This window comes from Halichoerus grypus, chromosome 10 (genome assembly GCF_964656455.1).
Source record: "Halichoerus grypus chromosome 10, mHalGry1.hap1.1, whole genome shotgun sequence".
NCBI classification, from domain to species: Eukaryota; Metazoa; Chordata; class Mammalia; order Carnivora; family Phocidae; genus Halichoerus; species Halichoerus grypus.
Window position 1 is genome coordinate 103,727,429 of NC_135721.1, and position 19,051 is coordinate 103,746,479.

The following is a 19,051-nucleotide window of genomic DNA, read 5'->3' on the forward strand; positions in this document are numbered from 1 at the left end:
TGCTGAGACTGACGCTGAATAAGCTCCGCCCCCGGCTCTTTCCGGTCTCTGGCAAAGGCTTTCTGGACTGAGAACCTCGCTAAAACCCGGAAAAGCGGATTCTCAGCAGCGCTGGCGCCAACCACAGCGCTGCGCATGCTCTGTCTCCAGGCTTCGAGCGCAGGTTGGCAGGACCGGCTGCGGCGGCTGCGTGCGGCTCGGCCTATGGGGCTAGCTGGTGGCGGCGGCCTAGGGAGACTCAGCGGCTGGTGGGCAGGTGAGAGCGCTAGAACCTCAGGTGGGAAAACCTGCTTTCTGCCTGGCCGAAGAGAAGGGAGGTGGGCTTGTTGGTGCCCCCTGCCCCCTCTCAGGAAGGTCACTGGTGTCTTCGTTGAAGGATATTTGGGGGCGGGGACAAGGAGGAGTCTGGCTCCTTGGAAAACTAAAGACCTACCCTTAACGTAGCCATAGGCAGTAAATGCTTGTTGAGGGAAGGAATGTGGATGGCTAGGAGGTTTTCCAGTAGTGTGGGTACAGTTCCAGGTGTAGACCCTCCTCCCTCTCCCACCTGCGCCGCCACACCGTGGAGGAGATGGAAAAGGTGTTACAGTGAAAGCACCGATTGCACCTGCGCTGCCACCTGCTAGCTGGAACCTGTGATTCGTCGGTCACTTTTTCGCAGGGAGAGGGCACTGTATGCCTGTGTCTGTCTGGGGGGTGAGGGCCACTTTCTGACGTGGAACTGGACGTCAGAACTGTTGTACAGCATGGTTAGTGCCCCCCGTGTGAAAGCAGAAGCAGGACTCACAGGACTTTTGACGTTATGGGAATGGAAATCCTTTTGAGATGAAAACCTCCTGGGTCATACTCATCTTTTCCCCGAATAGGACCATGCCCAAATACTGTTACTGTTACAGAGGCTCTCAATTCTGGCAGTTTCAGTCATTCACTAACCTTGTCAATTTATATTTATATTCATATATATATTTGTGACACTGTGCTGAGTTAGCAGATACAGCAGTGACCAAGACAGATATAGTCCCTGACCACATGGAGCTTATATTCTAGTGATGGGAGAAGAAACAATAAACAAGTACATTGATAATGAACAGGATGTTTCCAGATTATCCTAGGTTGGATTCCCTGGGTAGCAGACTCTTAAGGAGGAGATTTGTGGGCAGGACATTTATTAGCAAGGACTCTTTTGGATCTTACCAAGGAATAAAGGAAGCAGGAATTGGCAGATAGAAAAAGTTAAGCTGCAGTGCAGTCCCAAGGGAACTCTGGTGTTGGTTTGTCCCTTCAGAGGTGTTCCACGTTGGAGGGAAGAGCCAGGCCTTTATACATGGGCAGTCGTTGGATGCCTGTTGTCCTGAAAAGACGGTGTGACCTCTGCTGTTTTCAGCCAGGTCAGTCCTGGAAGGGGACTAACAACTGAGGGCTGTCTCAGCAGTCCCAAGACCTGGGGAAATAAGCCTTTCATTCTTAAAGGGGATCAAGGTGGCCCATCACAGCATTCACTACAACAGTAGGGCTTTGAAGGTAATGGCAGGATGTGTTAGGGAATAATGGGAGTGGGAGAGGGAAGAAACTTTATAGACTGGGTGCTCAGAGAAAGGCTCTCTGGGTAGGTGACATCTGAACTAAGAGCTGAAGCACAAGAATGAGCCACCCTGTAAGACAAGGGGAGGAAGATGCTCCACTTTTTGCTATGCACTGAGAATATAACAGAGAAACAAAAAAAATGGCTGCTACCTTCTGTTACAGTGGGTGGCTGTTACTGGTTTTTATACATACTGACTACTATAACTAAAGATGGATACATAAAAATAGATGGAGACTAACAGAGGAAGATAGAGGAGAAACTGAGAAGTCCAGAAGTTTTGAAAAATTAGTCAACTTGGTAAAGACTTTTAATCTCTACAGTGTTGTTTTTTTTTTTTTTGCTCGTATACAGCATTTAATCATGTGTTATTTGGATTTTGCCTTTCTCTTCTTAAGCTTATATTCTCTTTGGGCACAGGAATCATGCCTTATTCATCTTAGTTGTCCCACCACACCCACCCCAGCCCCCACCCAGCCCCCACCCAGCCTAATGTCCTGCTAGCACCTAGTAGACACTAAGTATAAACATTTGAATAGAATTAATCTCGAACATATTTGAAGTGAAAATTGATAAACCCTAAGTGATAGAAACACTGTTTTGGGATCTGTCTTTACAATATCCCTCAGTTTTATAAATTATAACCCAATATTAGTTAAAGTATTAGATGATAATACACAATTGCTTTGGTCAGACAGGAATCTCCAGAGGTGCCTATTTCTGTTAATTTGTATTAAAGATAATATACTTCCAATAGTAATAGTTGCCATATATTGAGTGCTTCCCACATACTAGACACTGTACTAAGCAATAAATATATAAGTATATATGTAGTGATCTTCATAACATAGCTGATATTACAAATTATTAAATTGAGGCAGGAGAGAAGTGATTTGCCCAAAATTATAATTAATTTTGGGTGGTTAGAATTGGATTCCCATCATTACTTAAAGCCTCTGCTGTTAAGTAACAAAGATATCTGGGGGCTCCTGGGTGGCTCAGTGGGTTAAGCGCCTGACTCTTGGTTTCGGCTCAGGTTGTGATCTCAGGGTCATGAAATCGAGCTCCCCATCGGGCTCTGCGCTCAGCACAGAGTCTGCTTAAGACTCTGTCTCCCTCTACCCCTCCCCCCACGCTTGCTATCTCTCGCTCTCCCCCTCTCTCTCTCTCTAAAAATAAATAAATCTTTAAAAAAAAAAGTAACCAACATTTCTGAAAATAGAGCCCACTAGGACTCTATTAACTGTTATCAAAGAAAAAAATTACTAGCCCTGTTTTTGCTGCTTTGCTCTGAGTTTTCCTGTTTCCTTCACAATTAGCTTTCCCGGCTCTCACTGGTAGGAGTTTACCTTTCCTATAACATCCTGGAATCATTACAGATCCACCTCCCCCCCAATCAAAGTAACCCTAGAGATCTCAAGCTCTTACATGGGAATCGGGGTATTTTTGTTCACATCTAGACTAACTGAAACTGCCCAGAGAAACGGGCCTCCTTTATGGGGACCACTTCCCTTAGTCTGGGCAGGTATTCCAGTCCTCTCCTCTTCTTGCTATACTTTAGATTGGCTCTATTCCTTTTGAAATAACCAAAACAAGAGTAATAGCTAATAATCACTGAGTCCAGACTAAGTACCAGGTACTGTGCTAACTTCACAACAACCTTGTGATATGGAAGTCATTATTACGCTCATTTTACAGATGATGAAACTGAGGCATAGTGAGTGAGGTTAAGGGACTCATCCAAAGTCACAGCTAGTTGTAAAGTGCTGAGGTGGAGATTGAAAGCTCAGGCAGTAGGATTCCACAGTTCATCCCCTTAATGACACTACACGACAGTGCATTCTTACTAAGATGATTTGCTGTGCTTTACCTTCTGAAAACTGGTAACCAGGACTAGATCCTGGTGGGCCTCTTGTGCTGTACTAAGAAATTTAGATTTCACCTTCTAATCAAAAATATCACGAATGGCTTCTAAGCAGAGCATAAACAATCACATTTGGTTTTTTGCAAGATGGCTGTTAAGTGGGTGGGGTATATTTAGTGAAGAGCAAACTAGAGCAGTGGTTCTCTAACTTTAACTTAAAAAACACAGATTACTGGACCCCACCTTAGAGTTTCTGACTTGGTAGGTCAGAGGCAGCCCAAGAATTTGTATTTCTCATAAGTTGATGATGCTAATGCTACTGGTAAGGGGACCACACTTTGAGAGCCACTGGATTATAAGTAAGGACGTCATGTGAAGTGATGAGGGTCTGGACTGTGACTGTGGGGAGAGGTTATTTGAGATTGTCATGTCAAATGTCAGGGCTGGGGTACTGATTTGATGAGGAATACAAGGAAAAGGGCAGAGACCACTATATTCAGACTTGAAAGGCTTGGTGGGTAATGCTTTTTTTTTTTTTTTTTTTTTAACTGAAACAGTTAATAGAGGTAGAACAGCAGTTTGGGAATGAAAGAGGATTCATATGTATATGAAATGAGTTTAGACTGTTTGTGGGTACAGGTAGAGGTGAACAGTAGCAGTTGGATATGTGGGTTGAAGGTGCAGCCGTCATTAATGGATGTGCTGTAATAGAAGCTTTGGATGTGAATGAGACCACCCAGGGAACGAACACGGGAAGAGACGACCAAGGACAGATCTTTGATAAGGGTGAATAGGTGGATGGAAACCAAGGGGCCATTAAAGGAGACTGACAAGGAACAGACCAGAGAGTCCCAAGTACTTAAGGGAGTTTCAGGAACACATCAAAATGCTTGAGAGATCAAGTAAGGGGAGAGATAGGTGATCTTCACAGTCAGAGCAGTTTCCATGGAGAGTAGAACAAAAGCAGATTAGTTGAGTTTGAAAATGGAAGTGGGAAGTGACTCTAGGAAAAGATTCATTATTTGAAAGGAATCCGATTGTATAGTAGCTGGAAGGGAGACTGGGAAAGGGCAGTTGCTTTAGGAAACTTGTTTTGGTTCTTTTTAATGGGGAAAAATGGTCAGGTTTTGTGGAGGAAAAAGACCCGTTATAAGTGGGAGGTGGGAGATGTAAGAGAAGGATAGTGGAGTTAGAACCCTTCAGAGACAGCAGGGAAGGAGGTTAAGATGAGAGCTGAGATGGAGCAGTTTTTTCATGTGAGACAGGAAGTTAAGGGTGCTACTACCCAATAGCCATAATTTCTTCTGGACATTCGGTTAGCTGCAGAAACAGAGGTGAAGAGTAAAATAGAGCTCTTGAAAATGATGAAGATAGAAATCACCTTTTTAGGGATTCAGAGCTAACTAGGGGTACATAGTCATTGCTGTAGCACTAAGGGGCCAGTTAACTGCACATTTAATCTGGAACAAGCTGGCTTTCAGCATGATACCCACTCCCCTTCCCCCACAAACCTCAGCATCAAATGGCAGCCAGGTGTAAAAACAGAAAGGGAATGGAAAGGTTGTAGTGTTGTTTTACAGAGTTTAGACTTAAATTAAGTATACTTAAAAGAGAATGCATGAATGCATTTAAGTCTAAACTCTGTAAAACAACACCACAACCTTTCTGATAAGCCACAGCCTGCAGTAAGCTGATTTTCTCTTCCTCATTAGCCCCTAATCACTCATTCACTGTTCACATTTTGGACTGTCGACAATTAGTAAAGCTCCCATACAAAACTTGTGATGCTTTCAGTATATTATTTATTCATAAAGACGTTGAATTCACGGTAATGGGAGAGGTAGCAGAGACCACAAAATACTTATACATAACTATGTTGACCTTCACTGTGTTTTTGACTACTCCTGACCAGCTGTGCTGTCAGCACTATAGCTCCTGGGTATAGGTCAAGCCGACCTTGAGGGAGGGGAGGGAATTGTGGTAGGATTTTGCAGATGGAAACTTTAGAACTCAGGTATGATCCATTCAGTTCAAGAGCCGACAGTACTGTATTTGATGTGTGTGTTTTTACAAGATGTAAATTCAGCAAAACTGTGTTATTTTAGGTGATACAGATAAAAAAGGGGAAAAAAGGAAACTGATGGTCTTTCTAGTATGCCAGTCAGTTGAATAAGCATGAAGACAGTACACAGTCCTTCTAATGTGTACACAAAAAATGCCAGCATTTGAACTGCCATATTAAAAACTGAGGATATTTTTAGCATCAGAGATTGGAGTTCAGAAATGAAGAATTCTCAAATATCTAAGCCAACATTGTCATAAAAGGCATTATACAGCTTCAGTAAACTTCATCACATAATCACAGTCACAAGATCTGGGCTAATTGTGTAACATTCTGTCTAATGTCCTCTTCACGTTTAAATTACATTCAGTGGAAGTCTATAAAAATTGCTGTTTTTCAAATACTTTTAGCAGAGCAGTACTGAAAACCTGAGAAAAATCTACCTTACACTGTGTCCAAAAGACCAGCAGATGGCGCCCAGCAAGCCCAGTAGGCAAAATGATAACCTTTTACAGAATATTTCCTGCATCCAGGTTGTTGTAGGCCTAATTTAGTAATGGCCAGTAACAAAACTTGATGATTTTAATTGACATGATGCTACATAGAAAGAGTAAACTGATATCTAGAGCTAGGCTGTTTAGGATTTTGTAGGAAGCTTAATTGCCTTTCTGTCCTTTGCCTTACTGTCCAGTTCTGTCACCTAGAAACCTTCATTTAGCTTGGAATGTAACAAGCTACAAAAGCCTGTGAGAGGCCTTAGTGGTAGAAATTGAAGAGATAATAATTTCTGTAATACAAATTAGGGGGAGGGAAAGTTGCTACTTTAGACACAGTAATGCCTTGACTTTAAACAATATTTGTGGTCTGAAGTAATATATCTCAGTGTTTTCCTTTCTTGGCCTTTATATTTATAGGTACTCAGAAGATTACAGTATTTTATTAAGGTGGAGATGTAGCAAGCTTCTCCCCATTCTGTTCATTAACTCTTACTATTCATTCTGTTCTAAGAACTGAGCTGAAGAAAACTAAAATTAGTGCAGCTAATCTCAACTATTAGTAGGTCACAGATGTGTATTTGGAGGATATAGACTCTAATTTTGGACAAGTTGACACAAGACCACTGTTAACCTCTTACATACCTGACATGAGAATCAGAAGAACATGCCAGGCTTAATGCATTAGGATAGTTGACCTCAGTGACTCTTACAGGTGTGCACGATGCACTCAGAATGTTCTTCTCATCCATCATCATGCACTGGAAATTCTGATTAACTCTGCTGCCGAAGCTGGGTCACTAATTCTTGACTTTCGAAAATAGCCTAAAAGAATACCAGCCAAGACTTTTAGGACTCCAAAATCCAAGCTGAGTACCACAATTAACTGACGATAATCTTGGAATCAATCTATTAGTGTTTCCTCATTTATAAAGTGGCCTCATAAAACTGCTATGAAAACAAAATGAGATAAAAAATGTGGAACCTTTGGAATAATTCAAGATACATATTTTTGAAAGGAGAGTATATAAAAGCATAATCTGTGTTAAGATTGCCTCTAAACAGGGACGCCTGGGTGGCTCAGTTGGTTGAGCATCTGCCTTCAGCTCGGGTCATAATCCCAGGGTCCTGGGATCGAGGCCCCTATCAGGCTCCTTGCTCAGCAGGGAGCCTGCTTCTCCCTCTGCCTGTCGCTATCCCTTCTTGTGCATGTTCTCTCTCTGACAAATAAATAAAATCTTTAAAAAAAAAAAAAAAGATTGCCTCTAAACATATTTTAAACTTAACAGAAGGCATTTCAATGAATAAAACTATAAATGCTGTTTTACTTGACCTAAACTTAGTAATTTTATTTCTCTTCCTTTCTCTCATCTTTCCAAGAGTCCCATACCTTCTTTGTTTGTTTAGGAGTGCGTTTAAAGAAGATTCAGAAAAGATAAGAAAAAGGCAGTTGCAGGTACCAAAGAGGGGTAAGGAGAAGGAAAAATCATTCTGCTCTCATTTCTGTTGCGGCTTTACTCCAAGCACAATTGAAAAGCTCAATGAATAAACAGCAAGGACTAACTTATTTTTAGCGATCAACCTGTTACTGCTCATCAAATCTGATCATTTTGAGTGCCGTCTTGTTTTGTTTCAGACTCAGAAATCTCTGGTGTCAGTAAAATAGTTCCATCGCACTTGGACTGATTTGCCAAGTGTTTTGAGGGAAGGACCATCTCAAGATAAGTTGTATTCAGCCTAATTTCCCATTTCCCAAATTGAATCTCCGTATCCCTTCTGCTCAGCACCATGAACCTTTGTAAAAGTCAAGGTTTTAAAAACCTCATAAGTTCATTTGGAAAATGAATTAATGAAGAAATCTGGTAATTCTTTATATTATCCTGAGAAGCAGCATATAGGGACTGTAAACAAGGACTCTGGAATATTTACAAGAATATTTGTTGCCATAACATATTTAGCAATAAATTTAACATTGAACAAATCTCAAATGTCTATCTATCAGATTAGCTTACCTCCATACAATCAAAAACTATGCAGCTATCAGAAATGATAATGAAGACTTATATTCTTGGGGGAAGAAAAGATTATAAAACAGCATGTAAATTGTCATCACATTTTTGTTAAAACCAAAAAGATGACAGACATTTTTAGCTTTCTTTTCCTTATTTCTGTATTTTCTAACTTTGAAAAACAAGTCTATGTTATATTAGAAATGGCAGGATGCTAATTTTCATTTTGAAAAAATCCCTCAAAAGAATTGAGAAGGGAAAAGGTGTTAAAATTGTATCCCCAAAATATGTTTGATTTTATTTTAAAGCTCCACAAGAAGATGTGAACAAAATAAGGAACACATTACCTCACTACCACATGGAATGTCAAATTTCAAAACTATGTTGTCTTTTTCTTAAAACTAATGAGCCTTATTTAGTAAAGTCTAATGTGTCTTGTCTTGGGAAGTTGGTTTTTCATGCAATTGGATACATGTGATGTGCTGGAAAGCTATTAAATGAAAGAAATGAAGGAGGTTAAAGTTACTGTACCATTTTAAAAGATTGCTAGTTCCATCCGGCTTGGTGGTGATGGACTGTTATACATACAGTGTGGTAGTGTTTTTATTTGGATTAAATGTGAGAACTCTAAAAGTATCTTACATAGTAAAAAGCCCGAATCATCCTGATCCTGATCATTTTCCAAGCATCTCAGAGTACAACAGAATAATCATTGGAAAATAGTTACCTGCCTCTCACTCCCATTAGCCAAATCAGTATATGAGATATGGAGAATTTGAGGAAATGGGGACATGTAGGTGTTGCATAAACATTAAAGCAATTAATCATTAGATCAGTCTACATCATTTACTAACCAGGAAGTCTGTTACTGGACCTCGGTGATAATGGCCAATAATGAGTTTTCAACCAAAACAGATAATAATTCCCAGATTTAACTAAGCCTAAATGTAGAAAAAGATGCATAGTTCCTTAAGTAATCCTAATGGAAATGAATAATAGACTGTTAAACACAATGTAAATAAAATGGAATGCCTCCTTTGTCCTTAACCCTTGGATGACCTGAAGAGTCATTAGTGTAAGCTATCTTGATGCTAATCCAAAACTCTTCCCAAAGTAGGTTCACGATACATCACATCACATACTATGTTCTACATGGAAAGAATATTCTATACAACAATTTCCCAAACATTGCTGTTATATAGTTTAATTTGTTCTGCATTTTAGTTATTGAGTTCTTCACCCCAACTTTATTATTTTATTCTTTTATACAAACAATTCTCTTTTCTATAAGCTGTTTCCCAGAAGTTTATAATTCAGGAAAAAGCTGACAAATACTGAATTGTGTTAGTGATCATGGAGAAGTAAACTGTGAATAGAAGAGGTGCCATCCATTAAAAGTAATGTGACTTGATAACCTCATGTTGAGAGTGTCAAAGGTGTTGGAGTCACCTTAGGTATTGATGAGACTAGATATGAATGACAGTATCTTCAAAACCTTTAATTGAAGGTATTTTGTGGACAAAAACGTCACATCAGTCAACACAAGACAGTTAACTGGTATAGCCTCTGTCCTTTCTCTCTATGAAGTAATCCTTACTATAGTTCTTCCCTCATTACTCCCAAATCACCCAGGGTTTTAGCGTATCCTCAAATCTCAAAGGCATTTTGTACAGTGGGCTTCACAATGAAAGTTAATGATACAGTTAATTGTGATTGGCTTTCTCCAAAGATAGAACATAAGTATGTCCATAAAAGGTACAGTCCCTAAAGGTTGCAAAAAGTCATAGGATACAAGAGCACTTTAGAATAGGAAAAAGGCGGGGGCGCCTGGGTGGCTCAGTTGGTTAAGCGACTGCCTTCGGCTCAGGTCATGATCCTGGAGTCCCAGGATCGAGTCCCGCATCGGGCTCCCTGCTCGGCAGGGAGTCTGCTTCTCCCTCTGACCCTCCCCCCTCTCATGTGCTTGCTCTCTCATTCTCTCTCTCTCAAATAAATAAATAAATAAATCTTAAAAAAAAAAAAAAAAAAAAGAATAGGAAAAAGGCGGGATGCCTGGGTGGCTCAGTTGGTTAGGTGTCTGCCTTCACCTCAGGTATGGTCCCAGGGTCCTGGGATTGAGTCCTGCATCGGGCTCCCTGCTCAGCGGGGAGTTCACTTCTCCCTCTGCCACTCCTGCTTATGTGAGCTCTGACAAATAAAATCTTAAAAAAAAAAAAAAAAAATAGAACAGGAAAAAGGCAAAAATACTTCAGTTACAAAGTAGGCCATCTAGTAGTTTAAGTTTTACAACAAAGTCCTTACAAAACGTGAATTTGGACAGTGGGAGAAATGGTTTCTAATGTTGGAAATGATATATGTACATAGGCATAACTCTAAGCTTTCTGTTTTTTTTTTTTTTTTTAAAGATTTACTTATTTTAAAAAGAGCACATGTGAGAGCAGGGCAGTGGGGGCAGAAGGAGGGAGAGAGAGAATCCCAAGCAGACTCCCCACTGAGCAGGGAGCCCTACACAGGGCTGATCTCACGACCCTGAGATCATGACCTGAGCGGAAATCAAGAGTCGGATGCTCAGCTGACTGAACCACCCATGTGCCCCCCTGTTTATTTTTTTTTAACATTTGTATAAATTTTAATCATATACATACACAAAGCTGTATGATATTTTTATTTATTTGTTTGTTTATTTATTTATTTATTTATTTTGATGTAGTGTTCCATGATTCATTGTTTGCGTATAACACCCAGTGCTCCATTAAATATGTGCCCTCTTTAATACCCATCACCAGGCTAACCCATCCCCCCACCCCCCTCCCCTCTAGAACCCTCAGTTTGTTTCTCATACACATGGAACACTGAGATGGTTAAGGTGTTTAACTCATTAGCAGTAGATTTTAATCTTGACTTAAAAGGGAAAGAATAAGTAAAAGTTCTGTTCAGACATTTTTCTAGTGGCATTCATACAAAATTTTTTTTTTTTTAAAGATTTTATTTATTTGACAGAGAGAGACACAGTGAGAGAGGGAACACAAGCAGGGGGAGTGGGAGAGGGAGAAGCAGACTTCCCGCTGAGCAGGGAGCCCGATGCGGGGCTCGATCCCAGGACTCCGGGACCACGACCCGAGCCGAAGGCAGACGCCCAGCGACGGAGCCAACCAGGAGCCCCTCATACAAAATTATTGTAACATAATAGATTGCATGATACTGAAACTCATATATATGCTATTGAACCTAATTCTTAGTATATTCCATAGATGATGGAGCAGTATTTATTATCTTTCTGTGCTCAGAAAGGAACTTTGAAAGTGGGCCCATTCATACCATCACAAGTCTATAAGCTAATCACTAAAGCCTTATGAGCGTCCCTTAAATTAAAAAATACATAATTAGTCTTTAGAGGTTGTCCAGACTCGAGTTCCCAAACCCAACAGATCATCAAAAACAGACTTCTTGGACCACATCCCATGCATTTCAGACCAGACAGAGGAAAGGAATCTTTTTTAATACAACCTAGCTTTATAACTACAGGCAGGTTACTAGCCCCAATTTCTCTATGTAAACTGGGTAGAGAGTAAACCTTGTAGGGTAGAGTCTGCGGGAAGCCTGCTTCTCCCTCTCCCACTCCCCCTGCTTGTGTTCCCTCTCTCGCTGTGTCTCTCTCTGTCAAATAAATAAATAAATAAAATCTTTAGGGAAAAAAAAGGTAATAAGTGTAAACACTAAAATCCTTTGCTTCAGGACATAAATAGAAATGGCATTAATTCATCCTAACTCAGAGTCCATGCCAATATTCACCTGTTACAACTGGAATCCATGCATGACTGTCCCAATCTCAGTTGAAACACCATCACTTACATGTCAGAATGCAGAATCTCAATTCTTACTGCATATTTAAGGATTACCATTTGATTCTTCTGTTAAAATTCTGACTAAATGTATTTTTTAAATTAATTTTACTGTGGCTCAGAGAATATATAATTAATTATATAAAGAAAATGATATCTATGCATGAGCATTTCCAAAGATTTATATAGCTTTTCTAGCAGGTGATGTGGCCCCTTTAACAATCTTTAACTAAAGGTTTGTATTGCTTTATAAGTTTCTGAAGCCTGACTTCCTGCTGTCCCTTTGAGCCTACAACATATCCTTTTTTGTTAATGAATATCACACTGTATTGCACCCAAAAATGTTTAATAGTCAGCTTTTATTAGAGTGCAATATTCTCCTTGTGGCAGTTCGTAGATGTAACTTGAGGGAGTTGTTTTGTTCTTACCTTCTTTACCTGTTGGCCTTTTCCTAGGTGCACTGTTGCTGAAGTACTATGAGCTTTCAGAACTTCTGGAGAAACTACAAAGTTCTGATTGTTATGGTACCTTTAGTTGGGTTCATACATTTGGGATGGCACAGAATCAAGAGCAGCCCTGTTTTCCAAATGCCTAATAAGGACAATGTTTCTGCACCAGATAGTCCAGCACTTGAATGTCCTGAGAAGAATCACATCGAAGGGAAATAGGCTTGGAATCTTCAGGTAAGTTCAGTTTAATCTGGTTAACCAAATGGTATATTACAACAATGGGAAATACAATCTTTAATAAAGTATAGGGGCACCTGGGTGGCTCAGTCGATTAAGCATCTGCCTTCAGCTCAGGTCGTGATCCCAGCATCCTGGGGCTGAGTCCCACATCAGGCTCCTTGCTCAGCTGGGAGCCTGCTTCTTACTGAGCCTGTTGCTCCCCCTGCTTGTGCTTGTGCGCGCGCTCTCTCTCTCTGACAAATAAATAAATAAATAAAATCTTTTTTAAAAAAATTAAAAATTAGAGCTCTGGCAAGAAAAAGCTGAAGTTGGTAAGTTACCTGTTGTTTTTATTATGACCCACTGACACAATATTATTCTGCAGTTGCTTCTAGAAAAGTTTGTTCTATAGAGACCTTTGACAGCTGCCTCGCAGAGTCATTTGGATGAAAGGAGGACAGTCCATTACTTGTCCAGTCCTTTTCATTAACAATGTCACCAGGATCATGAGTGTGTCCAAAAGAGCAGTTGTCTACCTGCCATAAATCCATCCCAGAGCATACAAATCTATAACTTGCAAAAGTTCTCTCCTTTGTTATTATTGTTCTGTTTCTTCCCAAGGCAAATAAAACTAATTGTATTTCATCTTTAGTATCTATTTTTTTAGTATCTAATTTTTTTAAATTTTATTTATTTATTTGAGACAGAGAGAGAGCGAGCATAAGTGGGGGAGGTGCAGAGAGAGAATCCTCCAGCAGACTCCACACTGAGCGAAGAGCCCAATGCAGGGTGCAATACCAGGACCCCGGGATCATGACCTGAAAGACAGACGCAACCGACTGAGCCACCCAGGCACCCCTAGTATCTAATATTTTACCTTCAAAATAATTTGTTACTTTTGAGAGTCACTGAAATAAGAGAATATAGTTACAAAATTCAGGATTATAATCCCTTAACTATAATTCCAAAATCCAAAAGTTCCAAAATCCGAAAGATTTTGTCATAACTCCTTTGGTAGCAAAACTTGACCTTAATACACGAGGCAGTTTGCAGTCTATTCCACTCAATATGAAATATTTAGTTTCACTGCAGAAATACTGTTGTGTTTGATTAATGGGTGCTAGACACTATACTATTTTTCTAAAATCCCAGAAATTCTGAATTATGAAACTCATCTGCCCCCAGACAGAGAACTGTGACCCTATAATTGTGGAGCATTTTCTACCTTAATATACCATTTTGACCTTGTGGTGAGTAATAATATGCTTTAAATTTTGGCATAAGGTAGGTCAGTTTAGGGCCTGCTTCTTACAGAAAGAAGACCTCAGTAAGATTTTCCTCATTCTTAAGAGGTCTATGATTTTGATTTATGATAAAATTATAATTTCTTATTACACTATTTTAAATCAAGATTTTATTTTTAAATGCTCTTAAAGAGAAAGGGAAGAGCATGGCTTAAAATATTAGACAATTATTTAATAATAAAAAGCCAGATAGTAAAATATCAGAACCTTAATAACGTAAAAGAGTAACCCTAAGACATTCTGTGTAAGATTTGTGTTCATAAAGGGAGTTTTAGTGCACATGAGCAGAGAGTTAAGGAGTTTATTAGATGCTTGATTTTAGCTTTCCTAGACTGTAATGAGATCATTAGAGAGAGTGGGTGTGTGTGTGTGTGTAGAGAGAGGGAGAGAGAATACATACATAGTGTGATATAGTGTGTGGGTATATTACTTATGACATTTTTTTCCTTTAATTCTTCTCATAAGAGTTTGGGGCCCTGCTATAGCCAAACTTTGAAAAAAGAAAGGAAGTAGTTTCTCCTTCTGTGAAAAGAAATACAAGGAATATTATTGAGGTATTCCTAGAGAAAAAGTAAAGTTGAGAAAAGAAAGCATCTTTCTAAAACACTAAGGTAAAAATAGAGATTTTGGATGTCAGTGCTGCAGTATTTAGAAGTCTTAAGTGACCAACACTGCCAATCAAGCAAGCAGAAACAGATATTAGAACAACTTTGGGGTGAGCAAATGTTAAAACCAGATTTAGAGTGAGTTAAACACTGATTCTATCAAAAGAATGTACTGTTATTTGTCCCTTATTATTTTTTTAATTTTTACTTTTTTTAAAGCTTTATTTATTTATTTTGGAGAGAGAGAGAGGGTGCAAGCAGGGGGAGAGGGAGACAAGCAGACTCCCTGCTGATCATGGAGCCCAACGCGGGGCTCATTCTCAGGACCCTGAGATCATGACCTGAGCTGAAATCAAGTCAGATGCTTAACCAACTGAGCCACCCCATAATTTTTACTTTTTATTATGGAAAATTGCAAACATACCCCAAAATAAAGAGAGGATAGTATATTCAACTCTCTAGTATCCATCACCCAGCTTTAACACTTAACAACATTTTGCCCATCTTCTTTTATCTATCCTTCTGTCTCCACCCCCTTTTTGATTACTGCAGTATTTTAAAGCAAATCCCAGGCTTCAATGTGTATTTTTAACATTAAGGATAAATACACACACAATCACAAGTGCATTATCACACTGAAAAAACTAATGGTAACTCCTATCATTGGATACCCAGGGCCATGTTCATATTTCCAAATTTATCTTTTAAAAAAATCTCCTTTAGGGCGCCTGGGTGGCTCAGTTGGTTAAGCGACTGCCTTCGGCTCAGGTCATGATCCTGGAGTCCCAGGATCGAGTCCCGCATCGGGCTCCCTCCTCAGCGGGGAGTCTGCTTCTCCCTCTGACCCTCCCCCCTCTCATGTGCTCTCTCTCTCTCTCAAATAAATAAATAAAATCTTTAAAATAAATAAATAAATAAATAAATAAATAAATAAATAAATAAATAAAAATAAAAATAAAAAAATCTCCTTTAGTGGTGGTTTGTTGGAATTGGAATCCAAACAAGGTCCACACATTGCATTTTAAAGATATATCTTTTCAACCACTACATTTCCCCTCCCAGTCTGCTTTTTGAATGTCCCACATTCTGAATTTGGTTGATTGAGTCCTTATTTTGTCCTTTAACAAGTTTCTTGCTCTCCCATATCTCCTGTAATCTGGTAGTTAGATCAGAAGGCCTGCTTTGATTTACTTTTTTTTCTTCTTGAAAAAGAATACTTCATGTATGTGCTGTGGTATACATCCTAGTGAATCACATTGTTTCACATTTAATGTCTGATCCACTTTCAGTGTTGCTAAGATTTAAGTGCATTATCAGTCTGATCTCTCCATTATAAAATCTGTTATGAAATTTATTTATGATTGGGCACCTGGGTGGTTCAGTCAGTTAAGCGTCTGACTCTTGATTTCTGCTCAGGTCATGATCTCAGGTTTGTGGGATTGAGCCCTGTGACAGGTTCCGTCATGGGCATGGAGCCTGCTTGGGATTCTCTCTCTCTCTCTCTCCCTCTCCCTTCACCCCTACACACTCTCTAAAAAAAATTATTTATGATCATTGTTCTAATCTAGGCATTGGAAACTTTTTTTCTATAAATGACCAGATAGTAAATATTTTAGGCTTTGCAGACCATACAGTCTCTTATTTCAACTACTCAACTTTCTGTTGTAGCACAGAAGCATTCATACATGATACATGAGCATGAGCCAATAAGACTTTATTTACAAAAATAGGCGGTGGGCAAGATGTGGCCCACGGACTGTAATTTGCCAACCACCATGAAGGTCCAATCCATTATTTCCTTAGGGGTTGCAAAATGATGCTGTTCAAATTCTATCATTCCTTCTCCATTTATGAGCTAGAACAACTTCCCCTCATCAGCTATTCAGTTACCCCTCAAAATGCATTTATCAGGAAAAGCAAGAAAACTGCTTTATTTCCTCTATCAGTTTTTATAAAAGTGAGTTAGTGCCCTAATAGCAATGAGGGTTTTTGGGTTTGATGACAATATGAATTCATGAGTTTGCAAATTATTTGAGTTATCTCAAGGTATTACTATCAGTATTCTTTTTAAGACTCAAATTGTACCATCTTGGATGCCCTCCAAGTTGACTTCTGTGTCTGTTTTTTTCCTGTGCTCTTTGATATGACCCAAGTATATTTTTTGGCAAAAAAAGTCGTCAGCTCATCTTGTGTATTTCTTGCCTCAGACCTAGAATCAGCCATTTCTCCAAGGAAACCTGGTTCCTTTTAGGAGAAAATTATGGTTTATAGTTTTTTAAATCATAATTTATAATGTGTGTCTAAATTTAGAATACAGTCATGTAAGTTTTACTAATATTTTAATTAGGTTATCCATTACTGCAAAAGCCCATCTGCCAGGCCTATGCATCCAGGAAGTCAGAGTCGTTCATGTGATGGTAGCCTTTGGAACTGTGGGTCACAGTGTTAGGAAAAAAGAGTCTTAACAGATCTAAACTGGCACTTCCAAACATATTCTGTAAGCCAGCCCAGTATTTGGTTCATTTCTTTTCTTTCAATTGTACCTTGTTTTGTCCGGATCTAGACCCACAAGTCGGCAAGTTTTGACATCCTAAAAATGATTTGGGAGTCACCAACACTTTCAATGATTTCTCCCTTTCTCATTTTATAGAGATACTAGCCAAAAGATGTAGTTACTGGTCTCACCACCACAAGACTGTTAGAGGTGCCAACTTAACATTCCACTTTTGAAAAGTTGCATGTCACTGTTAGGTATTGAAAATGCTTTTTTTTTTTTTTTAACTGGAGAAGTCATCTTCTTGATCACAGTTTGTTATGATTTGTGGTTTGTGTGGATGTGTGCTGTAACATGTAAAATAATGTATGGAAGTCACTTCACTAAGATTTCATTTAAATGTATGTCACAGATTTTCCTGAATCTAAAATAACCATTGAAATAACATTTAAGTACCTTGGCTGTTCCTGGCATAAGATGAAAGATTTTTTTCCTCGTCCTATAAAAAAAAGATGACTATAGCTTTATTGCAGAGAGAAAACTAGCCATCATTGCCTTCCCTTTATTTGGGCCCAGTTGCCATGGTTACAGTCCTTTAAATGGGGAGGAGTGGTAACCAAAATAACGCTTCGAATAACATTCCCTCCCTCTGTTCACCTCTTCTTTGCACTTCTTCTATCACCTTTTTGGTCTGTATCACACTGTGCCATAGTCTACTTCAGTTAGTACTATGGTCTGGTAGTCCACTTAGTTTTATTTGTGCTGAATACTGTCCAAGTAATTAGCATAATTACCATATTCCTAAAAATAATAATTGGCTGGACCTTCACCTTCAAAGCACCTAACCTCAACAGATAAGGTCCATGACCTGAGATTTTTTATTTTTTCCACACATTATTAAAGTGTCAGGATTTTATGCCCCAAGGCACACTATTTATTTACAACCTTGTTAAGAAAGCTAGTAGGAGAGCACATGTTACATTTTATGGTATTTAGACCTTTTGAGATCAAATTGCAAATCAGATCCTATTTTTCTCTTTGTCAAATAGCATATCCCCTGGTTTTTGTATTTACTGTCATTAACCAAAGTCTTGGAGAGGATTCAGTTGTAGGACATTAAAACTGACAATCGTTGATTGATAGAATAAAACTATAGAAAATTACATTGAAGTTAGCCCAACATTGAAAACATGGTTTATTCTTTGGGACAATGTGCTATGCAGATTTATACAGCTAGAGATGGCCTATACAATACAGAGTGTGTCTATAGTAGGGAGACTGACAGTTCTCTTATTTCATAATTATTTTTAAGCAGGATTTGATGTACATGTATCTTTGTTCAGATCTACGCTTTCCAAGTAAACCAAAGTTACAGAAGAAAACATAACATTAAATCTTGATGTAAGAGAATAAAAACATTTGGGATTTTTTTTTTTAAGACTCAGCATTTTATAATGAGTTTTATAATGTAGGATTTCTTTTCTAGAAGCATATCATATTCAAATAATTGTACTGTAAGCTTTCTAGCTATGTTGTTCTGCATTCCAAAATCATTCAAATATCAGTACTTTTTCTTGGAGGGATTCACTGAAGAAAAAAGGAACGACTGTTTAGTCTGAGTGGATTTACATTTCTCATTTTGTGGAGGCTTGTGCCAGTTGGTAATTCCTTTTCCTAAAGAGGGAGCAGAGCATCAAAATATTAAGCTGCATTCTATTAAATGTTTTGGACTTATTTCTCTAAAATGTTTTTCCTTTATTTCTTATAGAAGGAAGCATCTTTGAGTCTGAGCTTGATATTGAAAGAAGAGATGAAAAACACCAGCTGGATTAGAAAGAACTGGCTTCTTGTAGCTGGGGTGTCTTTCGTAGGTGTCCATCTTGGAACATACTTTATACAGAAGGCTGCAAAACAATCTATAAAATCTCAACCTAGAGGCAAACAACAGAGTACTGAAGAATGAAATAAAAATAAATATTTGGAATTACTAATAGTCACTAAGTCATTACATGCTAGTTATCTTCATAAGCCTGGAGCTATTTAATTTTAAAGCCACAGTGCTGCATATTCAAGACTTTCATTCTTGAAGGATAATTTTTTTCTCTAAATGTCAAGACCCATGACAAT

The 19,051-nt window shown here is 38.8% G+C and overlaps 2 protein-coding genes across 2 annotated transcripts; both read left to right on the forward strand.

Moving 5' to 3' along the window:
- Nucleotides 1–100: 100 nt before the first annotated feature.
- Nucleotides 101–18,911, forward strand: LOC144379255 (uncharacterized). The gene is made up of 3 exons (XM_078056935.1): nucleotides 101–256; nucleotides 12,309–12,536; nucleotides 18,693–18,911. Exon 2 carries the CDS (start codon nucleotides 12,330–12,332, stop codon nucleotides 12,519–12,521), a length of 192 nt encoding a protein of 63 aa, XP_077913061.1. The 5' UTR covers nucleotides 101–256; nucleotides 12,309–12,329; the 3' UTR covers nucleotides 12,522–12,536; nucleotides 18,693–18,911.
- LOC144379256 (uncharacterized) lies at nucleotides 18,735–18,911 on the forward strand. The gene has a single exon (XM_078056936.1). The coding sequence runs from the start codon at nucleotides 18,735–18,737 to the stop codon at nucleotides 18,885–18,887; it is 153 nt and encodes a 50-aa protein (XP_077913062.1). The 3' UTR covers nucleotides 18,888–18,911.
- Nucleotides 18,912–19,051: the final 140 nt, after the last annotated feature.

What these genes read in the sequence shown, in the direction of transcription:
- LOC144379256 (XM_078056936.1), top strand. Translation starts at nt 18,735, where the DNA reads ATGAAAAACACCAGCTGGATTAGAAAGAACTGGCTTCTTGTAGCTGGG.
- LOC144379255 (XM_078056935.1), top strand. Translation starts at nt 12,330, where the DNA reads ATGAGCTTTCAGAACTTCTGGAGAAACTACAAAGTTCTGATTGTTATG.